Here is a 27,180-nt window from a genome sequence, read left to right on the forward strand (position 1 = left end):
TTTCAGAGTCTCGCTCTGTCGCCAGGCTGGAGTGCAGTTGTGTGAGCTCAGCTTACTACAACCTCCACCTTCTGGGTTCAAGCAATTCTCCTGCCTCAGTCTCCTGAGTACCTGGGACTATAGGCACGTGCCATCATGCCCAACTAATTTTTGTATTTTTAGTAGAGATGCGGTTTCACCATGGTGGTCTCGATCTCTTGACTTCATGATCTGCCCGCCTTGACCTCCCAAAGTGCTGGGATTACAGGAATGAGCCACTGCACCCAGCCGAGCATCTTCTATATACCAAATACATCCCTGCCTTCCCCCAAATTCAGACAGAACTAGAGGATAGCTTCTTTATGGACCTCCAACTATTTCTGGAAAAGTATGGTGTCTACATTTGAGGATTACTGTTTTGATGTTAGAGAGCTAAGAGACAAAAAATACTAAAAGGTTGGACTAGTTCTAGTTCTACTTCTGGTTCTCTCCCTACTTTTATTTAACAACTCACCATCTCATAGGGCCTCGATTTTCTATTTTATAGAATGAAGGACTTGGGTGAATACAAACAAGTAATCCTGCAATCACCATCTGTACAAGCAAACTGGATTTTCCCAAAAGCAGACCAGTCATGCTCTAAAAAGTCATGTCAGTCCCCAATTTCTGTAATTGTCTAGAACAAAGTATATATTCATAGGTACTTCTAATTGCACCAACCAATGTGGGAAGAAGGTTGAAGTTCTGTAAATAATTTGCATACTGTTGCATTAGGCTGGCCACAGCCAACATGCCATGTCCTAATGAGCCTGTCTGGTGGAAAGTTAGTCTGGCGCATCAAAAAGTATGCAATATTTAACACTTCTTTAAGAATTCTTTATAAATGCAGTCTGAAAGCAAAGAGCTAATACTAAATTGACATCCCAAGGGAGAAAAATAGCTGCTTTGGCCAAAAGAAACCCAAGAGATTAAAAACCACAGAAACTCTGTGGACCTCTACAGAATGCTGTAGAAGGCCACTTGCTCCCCATTGCTAATTGAATAAAGTCTAAACTGTTTAGCCTGACCCTCAGGGGCTCCAGAGTCTTCCCCCAACTCCTCTGGATGTCTGAGTTGAACCCGTTCAGCCATTCTTCAGATGTGACCTCCCCTGAAAAGATGTCTGTCATGAGCCTGTCTAGGATGAATCATTCCCACCTTTGTTAACATTATCTCTTCCAGAGGAGCTCCTGCCCCACCAGGAACCTGATAAGCATTGGGTATGGTTCTCTGTCCCCTGTAGGACCCACCCAGGGCCTGGCACAGAGCAGGTGCTTGGTTGACCTTTGTTGACCATTAGTAGCCATGGCAATAATGATGGTATTAATAGTAAACACACAAACAGGGCTTACTCAGTGCCAGGCACTCGTCTAACATGTTTTGGATTTATTAACATATTTATTCATCCTAACAATGGAAGGAAAGCTTAACAAATGAGGAAGCGGAAACACTGAGTGTTTAAGTAACTTTCGGATCATATAACCAATACTTAAACCCAGACCATCTTGTTCTTGGAGTCCATGAGCTTAACCATCAGACTACACAGCTTCTAGATCGGCATCTAGAGTTGGACACATGCTTCCACTTCCCACAAATAGAGATGGAGAAGGAGACTAAAGAAGAACAAAGATGCTAGCTAGTAAATGAGCTGGGTCCTTGTGAGAGTTTTCCTTTCCATCGCAATGCCTTCCTGGAGGAATGAAGGAGGCTGCTGTTAGTAGCATTTCTCCTGTACCGGGAAAGGAGCCAATGCCACTCTGTGTAATAGTGTGGCAAACTGACGGGGTCCACGAGGAGACTCTAGCCTGCCTAGATCTACCTTAGGAATTACTGTTGAGCCCTGGGATTCTGTGTACTGTTAACACTTTCCCCAGCTAAAGACACAAAGATCCTTGAAGTTCATGGAGCCCTGACACACTCCAGGCTCTGGAAGCTATTCTCACTTAGGGAAGCGGCTGGGTCTAGAATAGGGAGGAGGCAAAGCCCTGAGGACCAGGGCGGAAGGGGAGCCATTGGGGCTGTTCTGCAGGGCTTCCCTGTCAGGCTGGCCCTGTACTCAGGCATGTCCTTCCATTTAAAGTGGCTAGGCTTCATCTGTGGCATGCAAACTCAATCTAACTCACACCCCAGCAGCGTGGGCTGCTGAGGGGCTTGTGGGAGCTGCTCCAGAGTCCCCACTTACAGCACAGCAAGCTGTGAACCCACTTCCCACACTGAACGGCATTTACGGGTTACTCTGGAAGGACTGAGCTAAAAAGCTGCTGACCAATTGATAATGCGCTGTTTGTGGATGTTTCGTTAAATGTTTAAAATTTTTATTTTTCTGTGGCTTGTTTTGGACTCTACTTTTATATTTAGTATGTGTTTCATGTCTTGGATAATTTCACAACCCTGAGCCCTCTGCTCAGGATGAAAGGAGACCTGGCCTTGGAGACCTAGCTCATCGCTTCTCTGTGCCAACCCCTCCCCTGGCCCCAGGTGAGGGATCCCATCCCACAGATGTCATCCCATAAATGTTAGGGAGCTTCAGGCCAAGGCCAGCTGTGATGTCCCATGGAGAAGCCGGATAGACAAAGGGCAGCCTCACCAGGTAGAGGAGCCACTTAAGACAAGGCAGCTCGAGGGAAGCTCAAGCCAGAATCTTCTGTTTTCCCCTCCAGGCAAAAGAAAGGAGCCCTCCCTGGCCCACCTCCTGCTGGTGGCCCTGTGCTGGACACAGAAGCCCCACCCGGCTCTCTCCTTACCTTGCTCAAGGAGAAGGCCTCTGGGCTATGCCTGTAGAAGGTTTCCTTGAATGACCCCAGCCAGGTCTCAGCAATGCGAACCTTGTTCCTCAAGGTGGCCTCCTGGTCAACGGGGGAGGGGGCATCCTGATTTCGGTAGATGTGCCCTACCCGAGAGCAGGGAAGGATTTCAACGGAGCCACCGCAGAGCCAGGCCTGCCACGAAGGGAGAAGATAAATACCTTGGCATTCCGCCTTTAAGAACGGTGGGAATTAAGGAGCCCTATCTACAAGGGGCTGGCAAAATGCACAGGAAATCATGAGCACTCAATGTGAAGATGATTATAGTCCTCAGTGTGGAGTAGAGTTTCCAGATTTGGAAGTTCTGGGCATGGGAGTGACAGGGTGGAGAGAATAGAGGCAGTTGTCCCAAAATGGGGACAAGGGGGCCATCCCTGTGCAACTACTTGGATATGCAGCCCTTCAAACACATGCAGATCCAGCACTTAGAGAGATGTAGCCTGTGAATTAGCACCCCTACTCCCCAAAGGACACTTCCTCAGGAAACAAGATGTCCCCAGTGGTCCGGGAATACCTCAAAGCTTGTGAAGTGTGCTACAAAGGCACTAGGGGCTGTTTGTGGTGGAGACAGAAGCAAGCTTTCCTGAGACATAGTCTTTACTATTTCAAGAAATTTCCCTCTGCTCTCCCACTCCCAAATGGCTCGAGGTCACTTGGCAGGAAGCCTTTCAGTCCACATTTGGGGATAAAGGTTAAAGGAGTAGCGGTCCTAGGATAAGCAGCATATTAATGGAAACACCAAAACTGGAGTTCCCAAACTGTGTGCCAAGGTACCCCAGGGTGCCACAGCAAACTCGTAGGGTCTGGTGTTAAATTTCTGAGAGAAACATGGTGACATCTGTTGGACTTTACGCAGAATATAAGCTTCAGGTAATTCACACTTTCAGCATTAGATCTCTGCACTTTTGATGACGAATATTTTTCTGGGGTTGGGTTTTCGGAGGGTACTCTGATGAAAAAGCAAGTATCATGCCAGAAAGCAATGTGGAACAGGAAATGAGGGTGACTCCAAGGTTTGAGAAGTTGTGCAGTGCCCAAAAGGTGCTAAGTTTTTATGACAAGTATTAAAGTGTTTGGACCAAACTACTCAATACACAGAACTTTGGGTATTTGCTTTGGACTATGGGTGCTGCGAAAAAAGTACTGAGATGCTAAGAGTGCTATGAATAGAGAATGTGTGAGAGCCTCTGGAATCTCCGCACAGAAGTTAAAATAACTGAGACTATGCCCATTCCTGGAAGCAGGTTTTGAGGGTCAATTTCATGAAGGCACTGAGAGTGAAACCAAGCTACAGCACAAGAGAGATGGGAAACTGTGAGAAATGGAAGGGTTGACACACAATACAGGAATGACTTCATAATTTTCCCACAGCCTCATTCCTTCCCAGTGACATTTCTAATGCCTGCCTTCAAGATGTGACCATACACACCACTGCAGAAATCCGACCTGTGTCCTCCCTTGGTCCAGGACATACCTTGAAAGACAGTTCGAGGTTTTCACCACCCCGCAGCGACATAAGAGGGTCATACGCTCCAGTGTTTTGGAAGTAATGTCTGTCCATGGCCACCACCTCTCCGGGCACCACAGGGCTTCTGGACACAGAAGACGGGCAAGACATTGTAGGTCAGAACCCAGAGCATAGCAGGCAAAGCTGGGGGCTGGGGTTTCCCAGGTGGGAGCTCCAGTGACTGAAAGAACAGGCTTTGGGCTCAGGTAGAATGCAATGTTTTTAATTGCAAGACTGGAGCAGAGCCATGATGTCAGAAATCCCAGTATTTGATGAAAACAGAGCTATTCTTGCTTAGGCCTTTTATACTCTGTTCTCAGGTACTGCTCCTAGAGAGGGCCCAGGGACCACACCTGAGGCTCCCCTGCCCTCTGGCTTGAGTCCCTCTGGAAAGATGTTTGGGAAGAAGGCCTTGGTTAAAATAAGGTACCCTGAGAGAGGTAGCACCAGGCCTGACACAGCGACATGGTCAGGCTCATTCCTCCTTTCTCTTTCTCACCCTCTTTTGTTTTCCTAATGACCATCCACCCTCTCCCCAATTCTATGATGAACCCACCAGGGACCCTGGAAGCAGCTAAGTCCCCACTGCACTACGGGAAAAATAAATGATTATAAACACAGGAAGCTAGAAACTTTTAATAAGGGAATTCAGATTGTAATATCCCTCAGAGAGATTTTAAACAGAGGAAGATGTAGTCAGAAGGTTTTTGAAAAAGGGTCTCTTCATCTAGGAGAAACAAATTTTAATGCAGCCACCCTCTGGGAATTTTTCAAAGTGTAAATGACTAAGAGTTCAGATTTTTCTTAATTACTGAAGAAAAAGCAATGCATTAGCAAAGCTACTGGCCGCTAGGTTATAAAAATTCTACATTATACCAGAATACTAAAAACTGATGTTGTAATGATTATTCAGTATAATTTCCAATTCTGCCACTCCCAATTTGTAAGATCTTAGGTGGGCTATGTGTCTTTGAGCTCAGCTTCCTCACCTCTAATTGGGGATAAAATAGAGTTTCATAATTGGGTTTTGAGGGGATGAAAAAGGTAAGCCATGTAAAATATGTAGCTCTGTGCATGCTACATTTTAAATGCTCACTGGATTTTGATGTTACAAGTTCAGCATTCCTTTTCTGACACCTGTGGGGCCAATGTGTTTTTTAATGCAGAATTTTTTGGACTTTCAAAAGGGACATACACCACATACTACACATCAGTCGTAGTGGGTTCTGGGCTGGCACTCTTTAGTCAAATATGCTAATACTTCTTTAGTGAAACATACACATATTTTCACAGTAAGCAGTAAGTGGGATAAATAAGGCCGCTGCAGACACCCATGTCAGTTCAGGGCAGCTTTTGCTGTCTAATGATTTTGTTTTTGTTTTTGTTTTTTGTTTTCTGTTTTTTGTTTTTGAGACAGAATCTTGCTCTGTCACCCAGGCTAGAGTGCAATAGTGTTGTCTCAGCTCATTGCAACCTCCGCCTGCTGGGTTCCAATGATTCTCGTGCCTCAGCCTCCTAAGTAGCTGACTTGGAGGGACTACAGGAGTGTGCCACCATGCCCAGCTAATTTTTTTTTTTTTTTTTTTTGTATTTTTAGTAGACATAGGGTTTCACCGTGATGGCCAGGTTGATCTCGAACTTCTGGCCTCAAGTGATCTGCCCACCTTGGCCTCCCAAAGTGCTAGGATTATAGGCATGAGTCACTGCACCTGGCTTGCTGCCTAATGAATTATTAAACAAATGCTTGATTTTTAGAGCTTTTTGGATTTTGCAATTGTGAATAATGAACTGTGGCCTTGTATTTAAAATATAGCATAGCAGTGAAGCCGGTGTTCTCAAGGGCTTGGCTGTCTGGGTTTAAATTCCGGCTTCACCTCTCATTGGCTTTATAATGTTGGGAAACTTTTAAAATCTTTATGTACCCCAGAAACTTTGGAGGCAGACAACCAACCCCACTGTGTCCTTTCAGAATTCCTGACTCACAGAATTCCATGAGCTTAATAAAATGGCTGTGTTTTACACCAAGTTTGAGGTGGTTTGTTATGCATAAGATATCTAGGGCCAGGCGCGGTGGCTCAAGCCTGTAATCCCAGGACTTTGGGAGGCCGAGACGGGCGGATCACGAGGTCAGGAGATCGAGACCATCTTGGTTAACCCGGTGAAACCCCATCTCTACTAAAAAATACAAAAAAAAAAATTAGCCGGGCGAGGTTGCCGGCGCCTGTAGGCCTGTAGTCCCAGCTACTCGCGAGGCTGAGGCAGGAGAATGGCGGGAACCCGGGAGGCGGAGCTTGCAGTGAGCTGAGATCTGGCCACTGCACTCCAGCCTGGGCGACAGACCGAGACTCCGTCTCAAAAAAAAAAAAAAAAAAGAAAAAAAGAAAAAAGATGTCTAGTGTATCTACTTAAATAGAAGAGTCATCCAAAAACCAAGCATATGAGAAGTCACCCATACAATAGGATATATTTGAGACCTATGGTTCTTAGCATTGACCTGCTTGAATTCTTCCTGTTTGCTAAGATGGGATCTGAGGAATCCACACTGTACCTGATGAGAGAGCTGGGCCAAGATTCCATCTCAGGTTGTCACACTGGGGCATTAACTGATGCTATCTGGAAGAGCCTGGCAGAACTTTATGAATACAACAATATAATGGTGGTAACACCTACATCTGGGTGCCTGGCACTCTCTAAGTGCTTTTCACATATTAGCTCATTCAATCTTCACAGCAACCCTATAAATAAATACTATAATTGCTCTCAATTTACTGATAAGGAAACTGCGGCATACATTAAGTAATTTACTAGGAAACTGTGGAGGCAGGATTAGACCCCAGGCAGGCAGGCTGCAGAGTCCATCTTGAGGAGGCAATGGCAAAGCAGGTGTGAAATGGGGCCTCACCTGATGGGGCTTATTGGGGACTGGAGGGCCTTCCTCACATGCTCCGGCAAAGGTTCCCAATGGAAATCCAGCTTCCAGTCCAACACCCCACGCTGCAGGTCCTTCGAGGGGTAATACTGGAAAGTCTTCCAGTCAATCACATCTATCACCGGAGATACCACCCGGCTCCTGGAAAGAATTGTGGAATCAAACAAGGGACATAAAGCATTTACTTGCTGAGGCTGGAAACATAGTCTGTACATGCACTGCCCAGTATGGTGGCTACCAGACACCCATACCTAAAATGGGGTTTATCCAAATCAGGTGTGGAGTAAAATACACCCTGGATTGAGAATACTTTAGTATGGAAAAAAGGATGCAAACATCTCAATAATTTTTACATTGGTTACATGTTGAAATGGTAATATTTTGGATCTACTGGGTTTACTAAAATATATTATTAAAATTAACTTCATGTTTCTTTTTATTTTGTAATGTGACTATTAGAAACTTTTAAATTACATATTGTTATGTGTTATATTTATATTGTTATATTTGCATACATGTGTGATATTTATATTGTATAGCAGGGTTCTAGAAAATGTTTTTCCATAAGGAATTGGGGTCCATTGCTTTAAAGAGCATGCCAGTACTTTTCTTTCTTCAAAAACCTTTCTTGACGGCACTGAGAGATACAGAGAGGGGTTCTAGGCTCAGCTCTGGGCCTCAGTTTCCTCATTTGTAGAATGGGAGGTTGAACTACTTCCCACAAAGGCCTTTCTCACCTGCAATGCTCTAGGACTGTGGCTCTTAACTTCTTTTGGGGTCCTTGATCCCTTTGAGATTCAGGGGAAAACTATGGGCCACTCCTGAGTGAAAACTTACATGTCCATGTAAAAACTACTGTGCACGATGTCAGAGAGTTTACGGACCCCTACTCTCAGGTCTAATTCTTCTTCCTCCTTATAGCATAAAACTTGATTGGCTTGAGAAATCAGGATTTCCAAGCCCTGGAAGCGTCCCTACTGTCAATGCATGCGTATATGAACATGTGGTATCTATAACCAAAGTGCCTGAATCTTGGTTTACTTGCTCGTTTCCTGCCACTGTTGGTGATTTTTAGCCCAATTTTATTTTTATTTTTTATTTTTTTGCACAGGCTGGAGATATAACTGCAGAGTGATGTAGGAAATTGACATGGGTCATATACTTTTTAACTAAGTGGGTGTACCAGGAGCTGCTATCCACCTAACCAATATCTCAATCACATTTTCTCCCCCTGGCCTGTCATGATAATTATGTCTTAAATCTGTGCCATGGAATGAATGAGGCCTGAACTTCAGGGTGGCTAGAAGGTATCACTCTAAGAGAAGTGAGATTCCTGGGAGGGGAGATACCAGCCACACTGCGTTTACACTACCATCAAATTCCACCTCTGTTCCATCATCTTGGAGAGAGCCAGGGTGGTCCCACGATTTCATTATCTGCTTTAATCTATGGCTTTAGGTAACTGATATAAGTGTAAGGAGTTGTGGGGTCTATACGTAGAGCAGGGATCTGAATATGCTTTTCCTGCCTCTTTCACATTGTTTCTGCTGGAAGGCAAGGGGAACATAATCCCTCTGGGTCTCCCCTATTTTGGGGGTACCCTGCATTGACCTAAGAAAACTGAGAACCTAGACTGGGGAGGAAATGAAGGTACCCAGAGCCCGTTCCAGAGTCTCCACTTACTGTGTAATGAATCAGGCAGATGGATAAATTTGGCTATTGGCAAAGCATTTTGTGGAATTTTGGAATCAGGAGCTAGGGAATCGTGTGACTGAATTAGGAAGAAATGCATGAAATTCGTGCCATCTTCAGCAATCAGAAAAGGACAAGAAAGGGACTTGCATTCAAGCATTCCCACAGTCAATTCATCCTAGACCTCTGTGCTGTGTATTTATTTCTTTTTTTCTGTTTTCTTTTTTTTTTTTTTTTTTTTTTGAGATGGAGTCTTGCTCTGTCGCCCAGGCTGGAGTGCAGTGGCGCAATCTCAGCTCTGCCTCCAGGTTCACGCCATTCTCCTGCCTCAGCCTCCCAAGTAGCTGGGACTACAGGCACGCACCACAACGCCTGGCTAATTTTTTGTATTTTTAGTAGACTTGGGGTTTCACCGTGTTAGCCAAGATGGTCTCGATCTCCTGACCTAGTGATCTGCCCGCCTCGGCCTCCCAAAGTGCTGAGATTACAGGCGTGAACCACTGCACCCAGCCTCTTTTTTTAAAAAAATGGTCTCACTCTGTCGCCCAGACTGGAGTGCAGTGGTGCAATCTGGACTCGCCGCAACCTCCACTTCTCAGGCCCAAGTGATTCTTCAGCTTCAGCCCCCCGAGTAGCTGGGACTACAGGCATGAGCCACCATACCCAGCTAGTGTGTGTGTGTATGTGTGTGTGTATGTGTGTGTGTGTGTGTGTGTGTGTGTGTTGAGAAACGGGATTTCGCCATGTTGTTGAGGCTGGTCTCGAACTTCTGAACTCAGAGTGATCCGCCAGCCTTGGCCTCCCTAAGTGCTGGGATTACAGGTATGAGCCACTGCACTTAGCCTGTGCTGTGTACTTCTTAACAAAGGAGTACAACAGAAGAGAAACATTCATTATGTTTCTCTTTTTGTTTTGTCTTTCTGGAAGCTCAGAGTCACATATAAAACTTACTTCTAATAACTGTATTACCCCTGACTCCCAATACCCTCTTTTCCTTTCTGAAATCTTCTTTTTCCTCTATTTTAACCGTGTACAACAGTGATTAACCATGAGCCTCCCTGAGTACATTTTGGATAGAGATAAAGAATAAATGTCAATGAATGAAGTGAGGAGTGCTTTCTATTTTGGTCTTTATTCCTATGGACCATAGTGGTTGCCTAAGCAGGGCTAAATTACTGACTCAAAAAGGGTGATTAATTAAAATAAAAAACCCACAGTCTTCTATTTAGCTTTGTGGTTTTGTACCTACAGATGTGTCTGGTGTTCTTGGAAATCATGTAAAGCAAAATAGCGAGACTACCTCGTTTGACTTGGAAGGAGCTGGAAGTGTCTGCTTACTTCATCATTCCCTCACCTGTGAATTGAGTTTTAACCCTCAGGCAGGTACAAGGTTGATCCTGTGTTAAGCCTTTCTAAGTTCCAGGAGATCAAGTGCTTATATTTTAAAAGGCAAACATAAGGTGTCAAGCTGCCAACAAAGACTGGCTCACTGAAATATGTGAGATCAACGAATATATTACTGTCCAGATATTCAAGAGCTAACTGTAGTTTCAAGCTTCCCATAACCTTTTACCACGATAAAGAATAAGCCCTCATTTATCTCATTCCTTGTTAATTCTCCTGAGCCTGGATGTTCCTCGAGGTCCATGATACGTGAGCCATTTTGAAAGTTCATGCGTATTCTTGGTGTTTGTGGAAAGTCTCTCATACCAGAAGCAGAAGGCTCTGAATTCTCCCTTCCCAGAGCTCTTGCTGCTCAGGTGTGACCGCAGGACTGGCACCAGCTCTTGCAGCAGCAGATACGAGGACGTGTCACGCTGAGGGGTATGAAGTATGATGGTGGCTGGAGAGTTTCCTTGGGGCATCTGAGCTGAAGAAGGCTGCTCCCCCTGGGGGGCCAGGAGGCGTCCTGACCTCCTGCTGCTCCTTGACGCTCGCACACGTGCACACACACACGCACACACACACACACGCACACGCTCGCTCCCCCCACACTCAGACTCTCACACGCTCACACACACACACTGACTCACACGCACAAACACGAGGGGTTCTTACACTGCTTTCCATCATTTAATCCCTCAAAGGGCAGAGTGGGAGGTGTTCTGCTCCCTGCCCCACATTGCTTCTCCCCACAGCAACCCTGGCTGATCCTGAAGGACTGGATGTCTCGCAGATAGGGACCAAACCCATCTTCTAGACCCATCTTCAAGTAAGAGATAACTTGGTCAGCTTCTTGAGATGATACCATCTTTCAGCCCCTTTCAAGACTGTCCCTTTCCCCTTAGAAACCTTCATCCTTCCGGGGCTATGGCCTCCACTGCTTGGCTTGGGTATGAGAGCTGGCGGTCCACAAGGCAGCTGGGAGCTGGATACAACAGCTAGTCTTGATTCCCTTCGTTGTTACTTTGTGTAGAAACTGGCCATCAACCAGCACCTCCCAGGGCCTCCCTAAAATCACTTGCTCATAGGGAGACTCTGTGTAGGGTTGCTATGAACAGTTACAGGAGTTGTGCACTGTGCAACCCAAGAGAACACCTCTAATATCATCGTTACCATAAATTTGCATTTTTATTTTGACAATTTGCGGACAGTTGGCATTAAGATGTCTTACTCTAATAAAATCAGTATGTTATGACCAATTTGCTGATGAATGGGAGTCAGGAGGAATGGTCATGGGTAAAGGATTTCTACCAATTCAAATAAAGTTGCCACATGGCTAGTAGGAACCTGCTAGGCAGGGACAGGGAACAAAGGCTGGTCAGCAGGCTCTGAATTCCTTGGCCAGGGTATGGAGGAGACTACGACTCTTTGAAATAGCTGATTTGTGGCTTATTGCACCGTTCACTCACCACTCCTACCCCACCTTTTTTTAAATAAGAGCTCTTAAAGACCCTTTTTTGTCTTTTGGGCACTGTGTCCTCATCTGGTGACAGAATGTCTCCTGACACAAGCCTTGGAGACAGCTGGGCCCCTTTCCTTTCCGTGTGAGGAGCTGTACCAAATGGCTCCCGCAGCTTGGCTTTGCATGAGGCATGTGGGTAACGTCCCTGGGGGAGAAAAGCACATGCTGAATGAGGCTGCTCTCCCTGCCACAGCTCACAGAGCAGCGCCATGTGGAGTGGAGAGAGTGGGACTCAGATACCAGAGGTGGCTTTTCTTCCAGATCCTCACCTGCCAAGGTCTACAAGCTGGACACTGGGGCCCAGAGAAAACAGTGGACAAGAAGCCATGAATGAGGTGTGGAGAGGATGAAAATGTGGTCACATCACGCAGAAGAGATGGAACCCAAAGAGGAAGGCAAGCCAGTAACACACCAGGATCAGAGGCCCAGTGAGTGTGTGTGTGTGTGCGGGTGTGGGTGTGTGTTTGTGTGTGTATGTGTGTGTGTGAGAGAGAGAAAGAGAGACAGAATGAGAGACCAAGAGACAGAGAGACAAAGACCATGAGAGAGGTAGAGAGGCAGACAGACAGAGACAGACAGGAGGGGAAAAGAGGAGAGGGGAAGGGCACAGGAAACTAGAATATCTCTTAATCACAAAGGGCTTCCCAGGGAGCCCCATTTTCTTTTTTTCTTTGTAGCCTAGGACACTGAGGTACTGCCATGTCTTTCTCCCTTCACCTAGCTCTGTGAAATGGGCCCTGATGTGAGAAGCAGATACGAGGGACTCACAACAGCAGGTAATACATGTCTCACAACTGGGGTGGGGTTAGGGGTGACTAATATTTCTCCCTGACCAGCTTCTCCAACTCTTAAAAAGAAAGTGTATACAATAAAAAGGGCACTGGACCCAGAGTCAGAAGACCTGACTCTGCCCTTACACATCATGTCACCTCTCTGAGCCTCAATTTCTCCCCCTATAAAACAGAAGCTAAAATACCTGCCTGAGGCATCTCCTGGGGGTCATTAAAGAAAGCATATGAAATAAGTCTGTGAGGGTTATACATACATAAAGTTTAATGATATTAATTACTGCATTTCTAAATGTCTGCATAAAAGAAGCATAGAAAACAGCCCAGCTGTCAAGTGGCTGTGTGACCCTCAGGGGTCTTTTTTACTTTCCTGGAACTCAGGGCTCTCGACAGTGAAATCATGAGGTAGGACAAGAAGATCTTCATGGTCCCTCTGAGAGCCACCTGTCTGTAATAACAGATGGCAATTAGAGGAGAAATGGGTGAGATCAACTTTAGAGTCTGACTCCAGTGATAGACATTGCTGTGATTTCAAGATGGTCCTTTGCATGGAACACAATCAAAACCGGTAGCTTCAGAGGGCTTGTGCATTTTCTTTTCTTTTCTTTTCAGGATGGAGTCCCGCTCTGTTGCCCAGGCTAGAGTGCAGTGGCACGATCTTGGTTCACTGCAACTTCTGCCTGCCAGGTTGAAGTGATTTTCCCACCTCAGCCTCCCGAGTAGCTGGAATTACAGGTGCCCACCACCATGACCAGCTAATTTTTGTATTTTAGTAGAGATGGGGTTTCACCATGTTGGCCAGGCTGGTCTCGAACTCCTGACCTCAGATGATCCGCCTGCCTCAGCCTCCCAAAGTGCTGGGATTACAGGCATGAGTCACCGCACCTGGCCAGCTTGTGCATTTTCGTGTCCTAGTTCTTGTCCTAGTGCTGAATTTATGTGTGTCTTCTTTTCTTATGAGATGTGAGTCAAGAGGCAATCTGTCTCATGAAACTGGGCAACTGGGCAACATTAATCTGTCTTGATGTCACTTGAGTTCTGATTATTCTTCTTTGTTAAAATGGAATGCTGAACTATTAACAATTTACTTTCTGTCATTTGAAACCGTCTCCATTTGGCAGGATGGTAACTCCTATGTCTCCAGGATTCATTCCGATGTGGTCCAGAAATTTTTTCTTATATTTGATGGATCATCCCAAACTTCAAGTGAGATAATAAACATTCACCATGGGTAGGCGTGAAGGATAGAAGTTATAGGCTTGGTTCTAGCATTGATCCTATCTTGCTGGGCAGCATCAAACAATTATTGATCATGGTTTCACTCTGCTACATGCCTACTTGAGCTCCAAGGGGTATGCCTGAGGTGGTTCAAGGTGGGCCAGCCACCAGGTTTCAGTTTTCCTGGGTGGGATATTCAGACTGAGGGTAATGGTTGACTAGACATGTTTAGGAACTGTTTGTCTTGGGCAAGGAAGTAGGAAAGAGATTGACAGTCAGACGGGGAAGGAAAGCAGAGAAATGATCAAGAAAAATGCTAAGATGCTTGTCTACAGGGTAATGTAATGCAATCCTCTCCAACTTCACATTTCCAAGGACTGGCCTTAGGTAGGAAATTAGGGATCCCTTATATAAACTGGGGAAACAAAGAATGCTGTTGAGTGATCACAGAACCTAATGCTTTCTTTTTACGGGTGAGTAATCTACGGCCTAGTGTAGTTCAGACTTTTTCCCCAGGTTATGTTATAAGCTTGATTAAAATTGCCGAATTTTCACCAAAGTCAATGATAGCCATAGTAAGGTGTTACCCTTATCATGCAATTTAATACAATTTTAAGTATTTGCAACCTCATAGAAGCTGTTCTCTAAGCCTCAGTTTCTTTATCTATAAAACAAGGTAGATGGACTGGAAGACCTCTAACCTCCTTTCCAACTCTAACTCCATATTCTTAAAAGACCTAAACATCTGAAAACCCAAAGGGAATAGATCACTCTCTAATGGAGACTCAGGAATTAATAGGTGGGTTGTTCTGTGAGTGGATGACGCTGTAGACTATTTCTCCCAGTCCCATGTCTTGCTTTGCAAGCCCAGGGAATAAGTTACCTGTCACCAGCTATTCTGCTGAGGAGGGGCTCCAGCCAACCTGGGTGGCACTCGCAGTGGGCATCCATGAAGACCAGCACATCCCCGGTGGCCCTGGTGGCCCCCAGCATCCGGGCCCTGATGGCACCCAGCCTCTTGTTGCTCCTGAGTAACTTCACCCCCTCCAGCCTGGCCACATATTCGCTGAGAGCAGACTTGAGTTGTCCTGGAATCAACAGGGTTGTGGTCAATGGAATGACAAATGCCACAACCGACGAGACTGTGACTAAGATAATTGTCAGCAACTGTCTCTTGGAAGCTGTGGTGAGCACATGGGTCCTAAGAACCAAAAACATGATTACAGTGTGGTTGTTGCTGAGATGTAAGATGCTTCCTTAGGTTGGGGTGGGCCATGATTCTCTGCAGTAAAAACTAGAGGGATGCTGTCAGAAAACCAGGAAAGGGGAGAACTTGCTAACATTTTCCAAATACAGCAGCAAGAATGTGGCAGATACTGTTGGTGTCTGATGTGGTTTGGCTCTGTGTCCCCACCCAAATCTCATCTTGAGTGGTAATACCCACAATCCCTATGTGTCGAGGGAGGGACCTGGTGGGAGGTGATTGGATCATGAGGGCAGTTTCCCCCATGCTGTTCTTGTGATAGTGAGTTCTCATGAGATCTGATGATTATATAAGTGTTTGACAGTTCTTCCTCCTCTCTCTCTCTCTCTCTCTCTCACTTGCTGCCGTGTAGGACATGCTTCCCCTTCTACCATGATTGTAAGTTTCCTGAGACCTCCCCAGCCATGCAAAACTGTGGGTCAATTAAACCTCTTTTCTTTATAAATTACCTAGTCTCAGGCAGTTCTTTATAGCAGTGTGAGAACAGACTAATAGAGTGTCCTACTCAGATTCCCTGAGCTCCCCTTAACAGTTTTGGTTTGGTTTGCATGTCCCCAGCTGCTATGTGTGCTAACTGAAATCTGAACTCTTCTCTGGAGACTTACCTTGGGGTATTAAAATGGTCTCTGCTGCAGGTGCCAGACAGTCATGCAGGGTGCTGCCCCTGGCCCCAATCATGGTCAATGACTGACCATTGCAGGGTAAAAAGCAAGACAGACCCCACAGTGCAGCCTGCGCTCCAGAGGTCCCCATGGGACCAGGCTATGGCTGGACTTCATCTGAAACCACATCTTTGTTCGGCTCTTCTCTCTGTTTCTTCTGCATCACCCATTCCCCTACAGGTTTCCCCTGAGAGTACACCCTCAAAAAAATCACATGCACATGACTCTCCATCTCAGGCCCTGCTTTCAGGAAACCTGACCTAAAACAGTGGTCAAGGAAGCCAAAGGCAAACGGGTCCATTAAATTTGGCAGCTGCTAGGAGATTAGCGGTGCTGGTCAAAGAGGTCTCATTGCAGTTGATGGGGGAGTCTGCAACACAATGGGTCTGGGAGAGAAAACAGGAGATGCAAAACTGAGACCAAGAGTCCAGACAGTGTTTTAGGAAGGTTGATTCTATAGGGGAAAGGAGAGAAAGAGGCCTAAGAAGAAGGTGATGAAAAGGATGAGAGAAACTTGTCAGGTTTTGTGTTTAAGATAAGAATAACTTGATTGTGTGTGTGTGTGTGTGTGTGTGTGTGCGTGTCCGTGTATACACATGTCAAGAGGAACAAGCCAGTGGAGATGGAAGGAACAATGTGTTCACAGAGAAGCAGTGGTCTCCATGAAGTCTTGGAAATAGGGAGTCCCCCCAGCCCAGTGGACTAAGATCGCCTCACGGACAGGGGTTGTACCTAATGCATCTCTTCTGCTCCAACCCTTAGTGCAGGGCCTGGCCCACAGTAGGCACTTGGTACATGTGCATTGAACAGAACTGAGCCAAAAAGCAAGAATTTCCCCCCAGTTCCCCAGCCCAGAGGTGGCCTTAACTGTGGATGCAAGTAGCCTGGCTGCTTTGGTAGCTGGATCTCTGGGGAGGCTGGAGAAGGTTAAGGCAGCCCTGCCCGAGAGCGCCCAGCAGACTTTGTACACTCCTTCCCTGGGAATCTGTCTTCGAAGCACCACAGATTTTCTGCAGGGGGAAAAATGTCCTGAGCAGTAGAGGAAAGGAGTCCTAGTCACTGGGCTGTTGCAATTCTCACTGGTAAAATGCTTCGCTGATTTGTTACTTTGTGACTATTTTTCTGGTAAGATTGTCAGCCCTGGTCCACTCCCTAGAGAAGAATCTCTTAGTCAAGCTATTAACATTTCTGAACTCGCATATCGGAAAGGCAGCCCCTCAGTGACATCATTGGCTTTCACATTGCTAAATATAACATATTCCTCACCATTCATTCTCCCCTTCCGCTGTACTGACAGAATTTTGATGTTTCTTGGGGCAGCTAAAAACACGTATCTCCCAAGACTTCCTCTCACTGCTGGCAGCAGCTCTGGTAGAAATAAACTGAATGAGAGGATTCTGGGAAAACTATTATTTTACTATTTTTTTTTTCCAAAGAGGACAAACTGGACTGGCCTCTGCCTATCTCTTCTTCACCTTTTTCTATTTGAAATATGTATGTGATGTCCAGAGGTAGAGAAGCTCTGTTGTGATTATGAGGCCAAAACTACCCTCTAAGCATGTTGAAGTGGAAAGCAGATGAAGGTGGGTATCCAATGGCATCGTGGAGCTGTCACACCAATCCTGCATTGCCGCCCTATAAGCTTTCTATACTATAAGGAAAAATAAATCTCTATTCATTGGTTAAGTCACTGCAGCAGGTTTCTGTTCTATGCAGCCAAATACTGATATTCCCACCAAACATTAATTTATGAAGCTCTCCTTGGGCTGACTGCTGGTCTCTGTAGCTATACCTCTAACCCTTGTTAGTATTATGTAGGACAGACTTCTAGCAAGAGAGCTTCAGAATAGACTAAGGAAGAACTTCCGGACTGCAATGGTTGTTTGGCATTCTCAGTGGGTTTGGAAGCGGGTAAGAGCACCCATGTCTGAGTGGTATAGTTCTCGGCAAAAGCTGGGATGATCCTCAACTCCTTCCTTCCAGAAAACAGCAGAAATACTGACTTCCACTTGTAAAGGGTCATCATGGGCTGGTCATCACAAGCATTTTCTGATTTAATGATTCGGTGTGGGCATTACCACCCCAGAGGAATACCCGGAAGCCCATCTAGCTGATTCTATCACACTACACTATGCCGTCATGACCATCAGCTTGGAAGCCCATCAGGGTGGCTCAGGGCAACCCGCAGCACCTTTTTCTGTCACAGTTTTCCTCAGAGGTAGAGTAGGGTTGATAAGCCCTGCCTCTCTGGGTGGCCAAGATGATTAAATGAAAACAGTGTGCAAGGTGCTGCTTGTCTGGGATCTGGGTCTTGGCAAGCACACAAAGGAGAGGGACCTGCAGAAATGGAACCAGTGCTGGCCTTGGTTGTGGAAAAGGCCTTGCACCCCAGTTGCAACAGGAAATACGGGGCCACTGGATGGAGAGCCAGCCCAGTGGTGAGGGTCAGAAGGGGCGATGGCCAGGAGGGGGCAGCCTAATTGCTTGGCAGGGGGATCCAGATCCCCTCTGGTGGGGCTGCCAGCTCTGGGGTAGCCCATTTCTCTGGGGCCCAGCTCCTCCACTTTCCATACTCCCAAGGGGCACAGACATAACACAGCTCATCAGATGGTGGGGGCCGGACCATAGGTGTGCTCTTGGGCGGACCCTGCCCCACTTGAGGGTTTGGAGAGTCTTGGGGCACTTTTCCAGCCGACCCAGCCCCACAGCTGTTCATTAGTCCTGCCTAATATGCAGCCAGCTGCACCCAGGAACCCCAGGTGTTCTCAGAGCCTCTGGCTAATCTGACTCACTGCTATGGCCAGGCTGGGCCCATCCCTGGAGTGAGGACCGTAGAAAGAACTAACAGAGGCACCTGGCTATCCTAGCCCTTCTCCATCATTCCCCTTAGAAAAACGCAAATGCTCAGCTTCCCTCAGAGGGTTCTGATCTTCCCAGAAGGCCAGGAGGGGTGTCCCTAGGTCATTTATTTGCACCAGAAATGTAGGCTTCAGGCCCAAGCCAAAGACTAGAGCAGAGGTTCTCAAAGTGTGGTCCACAGAAAACAGCAGCATCAGCATCACCTGGGAGCTTGTTAGAAATGCAAACTCGGCCGGGCGCGGTGGTTCAAGCCTGTAATCCCAGCACTTTGGGAGGCCGGGCGGATCACAAGGTCAGGAGATCGAGACCATCCTGGCTAACATGGTGAAACCCCGTCTCTACTAAAAATACAAAAAACTAGCCAGGCGAGGTGGCGGGCGCCTGTAGTCCCAGCTACTCGGGAGGCTGAGGCAGGAGAATGGCGTAAACCCAGGAGGCGGAGCTTGCAGTGAGCTGAGATCTGGCCACTGCACTCCAGCCTGGGCGACAGAGCGAGACTCCGTCTCAAAAAAAAAAAAAAAAAAAAAAGAAATGCAAACTCTTCGGCCCCACTCCATCTCCAGAAACTCTGGGGGTGCACCCTGCAGTCAGTATTTTAAAAATCCCACCAGGTGATTCTGATGCACACTCAAGTGTGAGAGCCACTGACCTAGGAGTCAGGTGGGGGCTTCTCTGTCTCCATCTTCCTTTAGGGCTGTCCCTAGCAGCGAGGTTCCTGTGAGAGGAAGCATACAGGCAGCTTCCGCAAGTCTGGCCTCTGGGCCTGACTCTGCTGCTTTTGGCTGACTCTGCTCCAGTCTGCTCTCTTCTCTGGGCCCCAGTTTCCTCCTCTAGAACGTGAGTGGGTCTGTCTAGGCCATGATGAGTTAAGGACCGATGCACATACATGCGTATGTGTAAAGTGCTGCACCAAGGTCTAGGAGGCAGTCGGCACTCACAACAGGGCTGCCTTGTGTGATTCTTCAGTGTCTTGGGGAGAGGATTATTGGACTGGGTGGGGCCTGGGAGAGAGATCCCCACGGGACCAGGCCGAGGTGATGCTCCTCAAGACCCTCCCCAGGGCTGTTTCACCTGCAGGGCTCCTTCTCCTTCTCTGTCTTGCGGCCCCCACTGCCTTACTGGTTTCCCCTGGTGGCTCTTCATTCGTAAGTTACTTGCCCATGAATCCTCATCTGGAGGTCTGTACTTGGGGAATCTTGCCTAAAATAGTTCCAAACTTCAATCCTTTGCTTGGGAACTCCACCCCGCAGGGGGTGAGGCTCACCCAGGCGAGCCTGGAGGAAAGCCATGGCTACCTTGCTGGCTGAGGTCGTCCACGAGAATGATCTCCTTCAGGAAGGCCCTGGGCACTGTGTCGAGGATGCTGTGTACAGTCCTCAGGAGGGTGGACCAGGCCTCATCATGGAAACAGAGGATGACACTGGCTGTGGGCAGGCTGTCCTGAGGGTGCTGCTGCAGACACCTGCAGGGAAGAGAGCCAGAGAGCCATGGGGAAGAGAAGCCCACAAGAAACATTCCACACCCTCTAATTCATTTCCCTTGCCCTGGTTGGGGCTGCTCCCACTATATGGCTCTCCTATGGGATCTCTTAAAATTCCCATTTAAAGAGAACCTGTTACACCCCATAGTGGTGCTGTCCACTATCTCCCAATTCTCAGATCTCAAAAGCTCCTTTATCATTAAATCCAAAGTCCCTCCCATTGCAATTCAGAAGCATTGCCATCGTTCTTAGCAGATGACTGTCCTCATTTGTAAAGTGGGAATGAATGACAATATTATCAACCTCACAGAGCTGTGGTGAGGCTTAGATAGGATGATGCACATAGTTAAGTGTTCAGTAATCTCTAACTGTCATCCATTCAAGGGCAGGGACACCACTTTCTTTATTTTTATGTTCCTACAATCTAGCATAGCACCTGGCACACAATTTTTATATGTTAGCACTTACTATTTTTAAAAATTTAACTTTAAGTTCCAGTATAGATGTGCAGGACTTGCCGGTTTGTTACATAGGTAAATATGTGCCATAGTGGTTTGCTTACAAAAGGCACTTTCTTTTTTTCTTTCTTTTTTGAGACGGAGTCTAGCTCTGTCGCCCAGGCTGGAGTGCAGTGGCACGATCTCGGCTCGCTGCAAGCTCCGCCTCCCGGGTTCACGCCATTCCCCAGTAACTCCCGAGCCTCCCGAGTAGCTGGGACTACAGGCACCTGCCACCACACCAGGCTAATTTTTTGTATTTTCAGTAGAGACGGGGCTTCACCATGTTAGTCAGGATCGTCTCAATCTGCTGACCTCGCGATCTACCCGCCTTGGCCTCCCAAAGTGCTGGGATTACAGGCATGAGCCACCCGCGCCTGGCCCAAAAGGCACTTTCTTAAGTTTCTGAAGCGCCTGTTTCTGGGTTGCAGCTGCTGCTCAAACCATGTTCCTCCTCAGAGGGACATCTGAATAGGAGCCATCTCAAGGACCCCAAACTTCGGACACCTAAAGGCATCTGTGAGGTGGAACTGCAGGCAGAGTGACAACCAGGCTGAGGCTGGCCCTGTCTGAGGGAAACACCTTCCAAGAGGTGTCAGCTCATGCTGCTCGCTAGCCTGGTACCAGCCTAAGAAAGGCGGAAAACTCTCAATGCACAGGAAACCTGTGTGGGACTCTCAGGGCAAAATCCTGTGGAGAGAGGGAGAACTGAGTCTAGGTAATGGTAAACGGAATTCCTAAATAATTTTTAAAAACACATAAACATCTCATAAATTAGCTATTTTGTTGGTTTATAAATTTATAAGCTATTCATTTCCATAAATGATTTGAAGCCCCTCACAAAAAAACACACACGATACAAATACTTAAAATGATGGTAAAATAAAAATAAGGAGGAAAAGTCAGGAGCTGAGGAATATAAGTAAATGTAGAAAGTCAGCATTTGGAGAAAGAACATAAATATATAGGTTATAAGGGCCTAGGTATTTCTAGAATGGATTTAAATTTGACTCTGAGATTCCTGGTAGCCAAAGTAAAATGTTCATTCCGCAACAGAATGATCACCATTAGAGAAGTGACAGACAAGGTTTTTTGAGGAAAGCAAAACTCTTTCTAGTAATTTTTTTCTTTCAATTACCACTTTACCACTTTTTATTTTGAAATAGTTTAAGACTGACAAGAAATTGCCAAAATAGTACAGAGAGTCCCTGTGTTCCCTTTACCCAGCTCCCCATAGTGAGAATATCTTACACAACCATTCACAGTAAGCAAAACCAGGAATCCGACATGGTTCAATACTGTTAACTCAAATATCACATTCATTTTGAAGAGAAGATTTAACACCCATCTAATACTTATTTGAAAGAGAAATTCCTATGAACTTGAGAAAGAAATCCCTAAATGCATGGCAGCATTCTAAGAACCATCCTTAAAACAAACAAAATAATGAACTTTTATAGTTTGAATTCAGGGCTGTTCAAATAACATGCCCAAAATGGAACCAAAAAAACCCAAACTATTACTTGGGTTTATTGCCGGGAGACTGGCTATTTGCCAACTGAGATAGGAAAGGAGTCTGGGGACAGAGAGACCTGGGTTTGGAATTCCTGTGGGGGCAATTTAATAGTTTACCAAAGTCAGTCCCGTCTGCTCCAAGAACAGAGCACAGCTATGCCTGCCAGCCATGCCTGACTCCTTTCTCTGTCTCAGTTCATAGACTATGAGAATTGGAAACAATACAAGTGTGTGGTATGCACACACATGTGCATGTGTGTGTGTGTATGTGTGTGTGCATCCTTGCAGTAAGATGGTCAAAAGAACTTAGACTTCGGAATCAGATATATTTAGATTTGAATGTTCACTCTGTTGCTTCCTAAGTTTCCTTGGGTAATTCACTCAATATTTATAGGTATCAGTTTCCTCATTTGGAAGGTAAGGGTAACCATAATTACCCTTTAGGCCCATTGAGAGAATCAAAGAATAATAATAGGCACCCAATAGACAGTGACTGTTTTAGAGCTATCTTCCAAAAAGACACAAATGTAATTAGTATGAATGTTATATTTATGATCATCTTTGCAAATTATAGCTATCTTTAAACAACTATTCTACAGTATAGTATGAGACATCTACTGAACTGCTTTCAAGTTTGGGTTTCCCAACAGTTTCCACTTTAGAGCTTTTGGATATAGAATATACTAGAAGTGACATTCGAGAACTCCCAAGATGAAGCCTCAAGGCCTTCCACTTGCTGTCATGAGATGCCACGTAATGAAACCAATGTAGCCTAATAGAGGATTAGAGGTTGCTTGAAGAAAAACTAAAGTGCCCCAGCTGAGGCCCAGCATCAGCTGCCAGGTCTGAGAGCGAGGCCATCTTAGTATTCAGTGCAGTCAGCAGCCCTCTGACGGTTGTCACATGGGTGAACTCAGGGGGGATCAGCAGAAGAACTGCCTGGCTGAGTCCGGTCCAAATTATACAACCATAATATAGAAATGGTTATTGTTTCAAATCACTAATTTTTTTTTTTTTTTTTTTTTTTTTTTTTTGAGACGGAGTCTTGTTCTTCTGCCCAGGCTGGAGTGCAGTGGCATTATCTCAGCTCACTGCAACCTCCACCTCCCAGGTTCAAGCGATTCTCCCACCTCGGCCTCCTGAGTAGCTGGGATTACAGACGTGCACCACCATGCCTGCCTAATTTTTGTATTTTTTGTAGAGATGGGGTTTCACCATGTTGGTCAGGCTGGTCTTGAACTCCTGACCTTGTGATCCACCCACCTTGGCCTCCCAAAGTGCTGGGATTACAGGAGTGAGCCACCACGCCCGGCCTGAAATCACTAATGTTTTAATAATATTTTTATTGAGATATAATTCACATACCATAATGTCCACCCTTATAAAGTGTACAATTCCATGGATTCAAGTATAAAGGTGGGCAGCCATCACTACTATCTAATTCGAGAACATTTACAACACCCCACCCCAAAAACCTACTACCCATTGGCAGTCAGTTTCCGCTGCTACCGCAACTACCACAGCACATGGCAACCACTAACCTATTTTCTGTCTTTATAGACTGGCCTACTTTGAACACTTCATATGAATGAAATGACATAACATGTGGCCTTCTGTGACTGATTTCTTTCACTTAGCATAATGTTTTCAAGCTTCATCATATTGTAGTCTGTATCAGTACTTCATTTCTTTTTACTGCCCAATATTTCCTTGTTTGAATATACCACATTTTGTTTGTCCATTCATCAGCTGATGGACATTTGGGTTGCTCCTATTTTGACTTATGTTATGACTCATGCCACTGTGAATATTCAGGTATAAGTTTTTGAGTGAACATGTTTTTAATGTTCTTGAGTATATACCTAGGACTGGTATAACTAGTCATATGATAGCTCCATGTTTAACATTTTGGGGGAACTGCCAAACTGTTTTCTAAAGCAGTTGCACCATTTTATAGTCCCATCAGCAATGTGTGAGTGTTCCAATTTCTCCACATCCTTGTCAGCACTTGCACTGTCTTTTACTTCAGCCATCCTAGTGGGAGTAAAATGACATCTCATTGTGGTTTTGATTTGTATTTTCCTACTGACGAATGATTTGAGCATCTTTTCATGAGCTATTGACCATTTTTAAGTCTTCTTTGAAGAAATGTCTATTCAAATCCTTTGCCCATTTTAAAATGGAGTGTTTTGTTGTTTAATTGTTGGGTTGTAAGGGTTCTTTTTGTATTTTGGATACAAATCTCCTATCTAATATAGGACTTACAAACATTTTCTTCTACTCTTGGATGGTATTTTTCACTTTCTTGATGACATCCTTTGAAGCACCAAAGTTTTAAAAATATCTCTTTTTTAAAATCTACCAAGTTTTGATAAGGTGCATAATACAGCACTAGATCATGGACACACTTTCCCATTTTTAAGATGAGGAAACTAGAGCCCAGAGAGCTTAAATGACTGGTTTAAAGTTACACAGCAAATAACTGATAGTATACTGCCATCTATCTATCTATCTATCTATCTATCTATCTATCTATCTATCTATCATCTTTCTATCTATCTGTCACCATCTTGGACTATAACGCTAGCAGAATGTTCTGGATTCAGAGTCATAAAGGGACAATGATGGAAGGTTATTTGAAAAACATGCTATCCATTAGTTCCTCCACACATTCTGCACTGTCTACGCTGATTCCTTCAGGTCTTCGAAAGGCAACTTACTTGACCCCACTGTCTTGGCTGCCTTACAAATGTGCTTACAGGGAGTCATGCTTGTCATCGCGCTCCCAGCTTTCATTAGGGGACAATACCAGAATCACTTTTAGGAAACCAGCTCTCCATTACCGAGGGAACCTATTGAGGACGTTGTCCCCCTGTCACTTCTTATCCTCACTCTGATGCTTTGGAAGAAAAGTCCTTGCAGATATAAGTGCCACAAAATACTTTCCTTCATCTGAGCAACTGGTGTGCTTCCTCCTCATGAAGAAGACAAATAAGAGTATCGTCTTTTTTTATTTTTCAGTGTGGCTGCCAGGAAGCTCAGAGTAAGGAAATAGGATATTTATTCATTGAGGAGGCTGTAGACAGGCCCGCCTATTTTCATTGTGATTTTCTCTTTAATCTTCACCTTCCATCTCTCTATCAAGTCATTTAACAGGTATTTATTGACAGCCTATTATGTCTTAGGACGGAAAGATGACTGAAATAGACACGATGCCTGAAGCACAATCTGTGGTGCCCCTGCCCATATCCTCTTGGGCCATCTCATTATAATACAGGATGGCCCAACTTCTAATGGCCCTAAGGCTTTCTCTGACTGACCAGTGTGATTTCCCCAGTCAGAGCATCCCTGAAGAGCTGGAAAATTAACCCCTACCCCACTCCAGTGAGCTGTGCTCAGCCAGTGATTGAAAAGAGTTGGTTTATTAAACACCCAGCACCCTCACCCCTAAGGGCAGAGGGTGGGAAGCACTGAGATGCGTGCATGTTCCACACTGTCTCCAAGGGTTGAGCTCCAGCTGCCCACAGAGGTAGCTGCCTTGAACACACGCCTCCCTCAGGGGCTGCCTTCTAGTCTCTGCTCCACTTTCCTGGGCCCCTACCCGTGCTTCTTGGGATAACCTGCAAAATAAAGGCTTCTTTCAGGATCTTCTCCGGGGGAAATCTAAACTAAGATAGCCCCTAATAGCATGGAGTTTCTATTCTATTAAACATAACCAAATCATTATTCAGCAGCTGTAGTGAGGCGTTCTGCAGGTAGGCACATGAAATCAAAGTTGAGACCTGAAGGGTGGGTAGGACCCAGCCCAGAGAGAGAGTACAGGTGAGGAATGGCATGCCTGGCAGGTGTCACAGCCTCTGATAAGGCCCAGAGGTGGGAAGGGGCTGGCATGTACCAGAAACTGAAGGAAAGACGTTCATAGCATTGCTGAGCCAACCAATGAAGCAGGGCATGGCAAAGGCTCTTGAACATCGTAAAGCAAGGCCCCAAGTGACTAGGGACTTACGCAGAGGATCCAGGAAGAAATGTTTGTTTTTATTGTTAAATAATGAGGCTAATTTCTCTGTGCTTCAACGAAATATCCGGTGAATATTTTACTATCTCGGTTTGTATGTGTCGCTCAAGTGTCCAAAACCCCACCCCTGACCTCCTTTGTTCATCCTCTGAGTGGGAGTAGCGGGACAGGAACGACCAAGGGCTTTGGAATCAAATCAACCCGGGTTTAATCCCTAATTAGCCAACACAGGGATGTTGATACCTTTCTCCAGCCCAGGGGTGTGTCCTGGATTAAAAGGGATTATCTTAGCCTAGGAGAGCTGTTCTGCAGGCTAGCTTTTTATCTTCACACTCCAAGATCAGAGGAGTCTGGTGTCTTGTGTTTACACACAGATGCACACCCTCTTTTCACGCAGCCCCAGGATCCCCTGTGAACTTGGAAATGCATTTGGATGATGGCTCTGAAGAGAATGAGTCACAGCATTGCACCAGATGGCCTGGCTGTAGTACTGACGCTCTTCCCTCCCTCCCCTTGCCTGGCCAGGGTAGAAAGATTGCTGCCAGGTTTCCTAAAGCTGTTTTGGGGATACTGACTCCCAGTTCCTATCAAATCAGTGGAGGCTCCCACTCGGGTAGGCTTCTCTATCTCAGCCCTGATCCCTCTGATGTATCAGCCCATTTGCTTGTCTGCATCCCCCAGTGCACCCCAAGCTTCTTGGGGTTGGGGCTGGGTATTGCTTACCTTCTTACTTCTGATAGTTGTTAAATAAATATTTGTTCACTGAAGGAAGAAAGACGCTGATCTTGTTCTCAGGAAGTGTGCAAGCTGGTTGTCAAGATTAACAGGGGAGTAATCCCACAGAGCCAAGTTCCTACATTACAAGAAAACCCCAGCTTGCCTGTAATTGGTGGCACTTATCTTGGGAGCACCACACCAACGTCTAGGCCAGGCCTGAGGCTGCTGGGCTGGGATGCAGTCTGGAGCTGAGCCGTTGGAGGAATAGATGAAAAAGCTTGCAGACAAGAGAGATGGGAGCAAAGGGCTG

The 27,180-nt window shown here is 45.9% G+C and overlaps 1 protein-coding gene across 2 annotated transcripts in view; it reads right to left on the reverse strand.

The window, feature by feature from the left end:
* LOC105490415 (polypeptide N-acetylgalactosaminyltransferase 15) overlaps positions 1–27,180 on the reverse strand; it is a 52,093-nt gene that overhangs the window by 16,017 nt on the left and 8,896 nt on the right. For both annotated transcript variants that reach the window (XM_024795604.2, XM_011756003.2), the window contains 5 exons: positions 19,942–20,108; positions 14,745–14,949; positions 7,232–7,399; positions 4,297–4,414; positions 2,763–2,957 (listed from right to left, as the gene is read on the reverse strand). In XM_024795604.2, coding sequence (XP_024651372.1) covers positions 2,763–2,957; positions 4,297–4,414; positions 7,232–7,399; positions 14,745–14,949; positions 19,942–20,108 — 853 coding nt within the window. The remainder of the gene's footprint in view (positions 1–2,762; positions 2,958–4,296; positions 4,415–7,231; positions 7,400–14,744; positions 14,950–19,941; positions 20,109–27,180) is intronic.

The sequence above is a fragment of the Macaca nemestrina genome, chromosome 2 (assembly GCF_043159975.1).
Source record: "Macaca nemestrina isolate mMacNem1 chromosome 2, mMacNem.hap1, whole genome shotgun sequence".
Classification (NCBI taxonomy): Eukaryota; Metazoa; Chordata; class Mammalia; order Primates; family Cercopithecidae; genus Macaca; species Macaca nemestrina.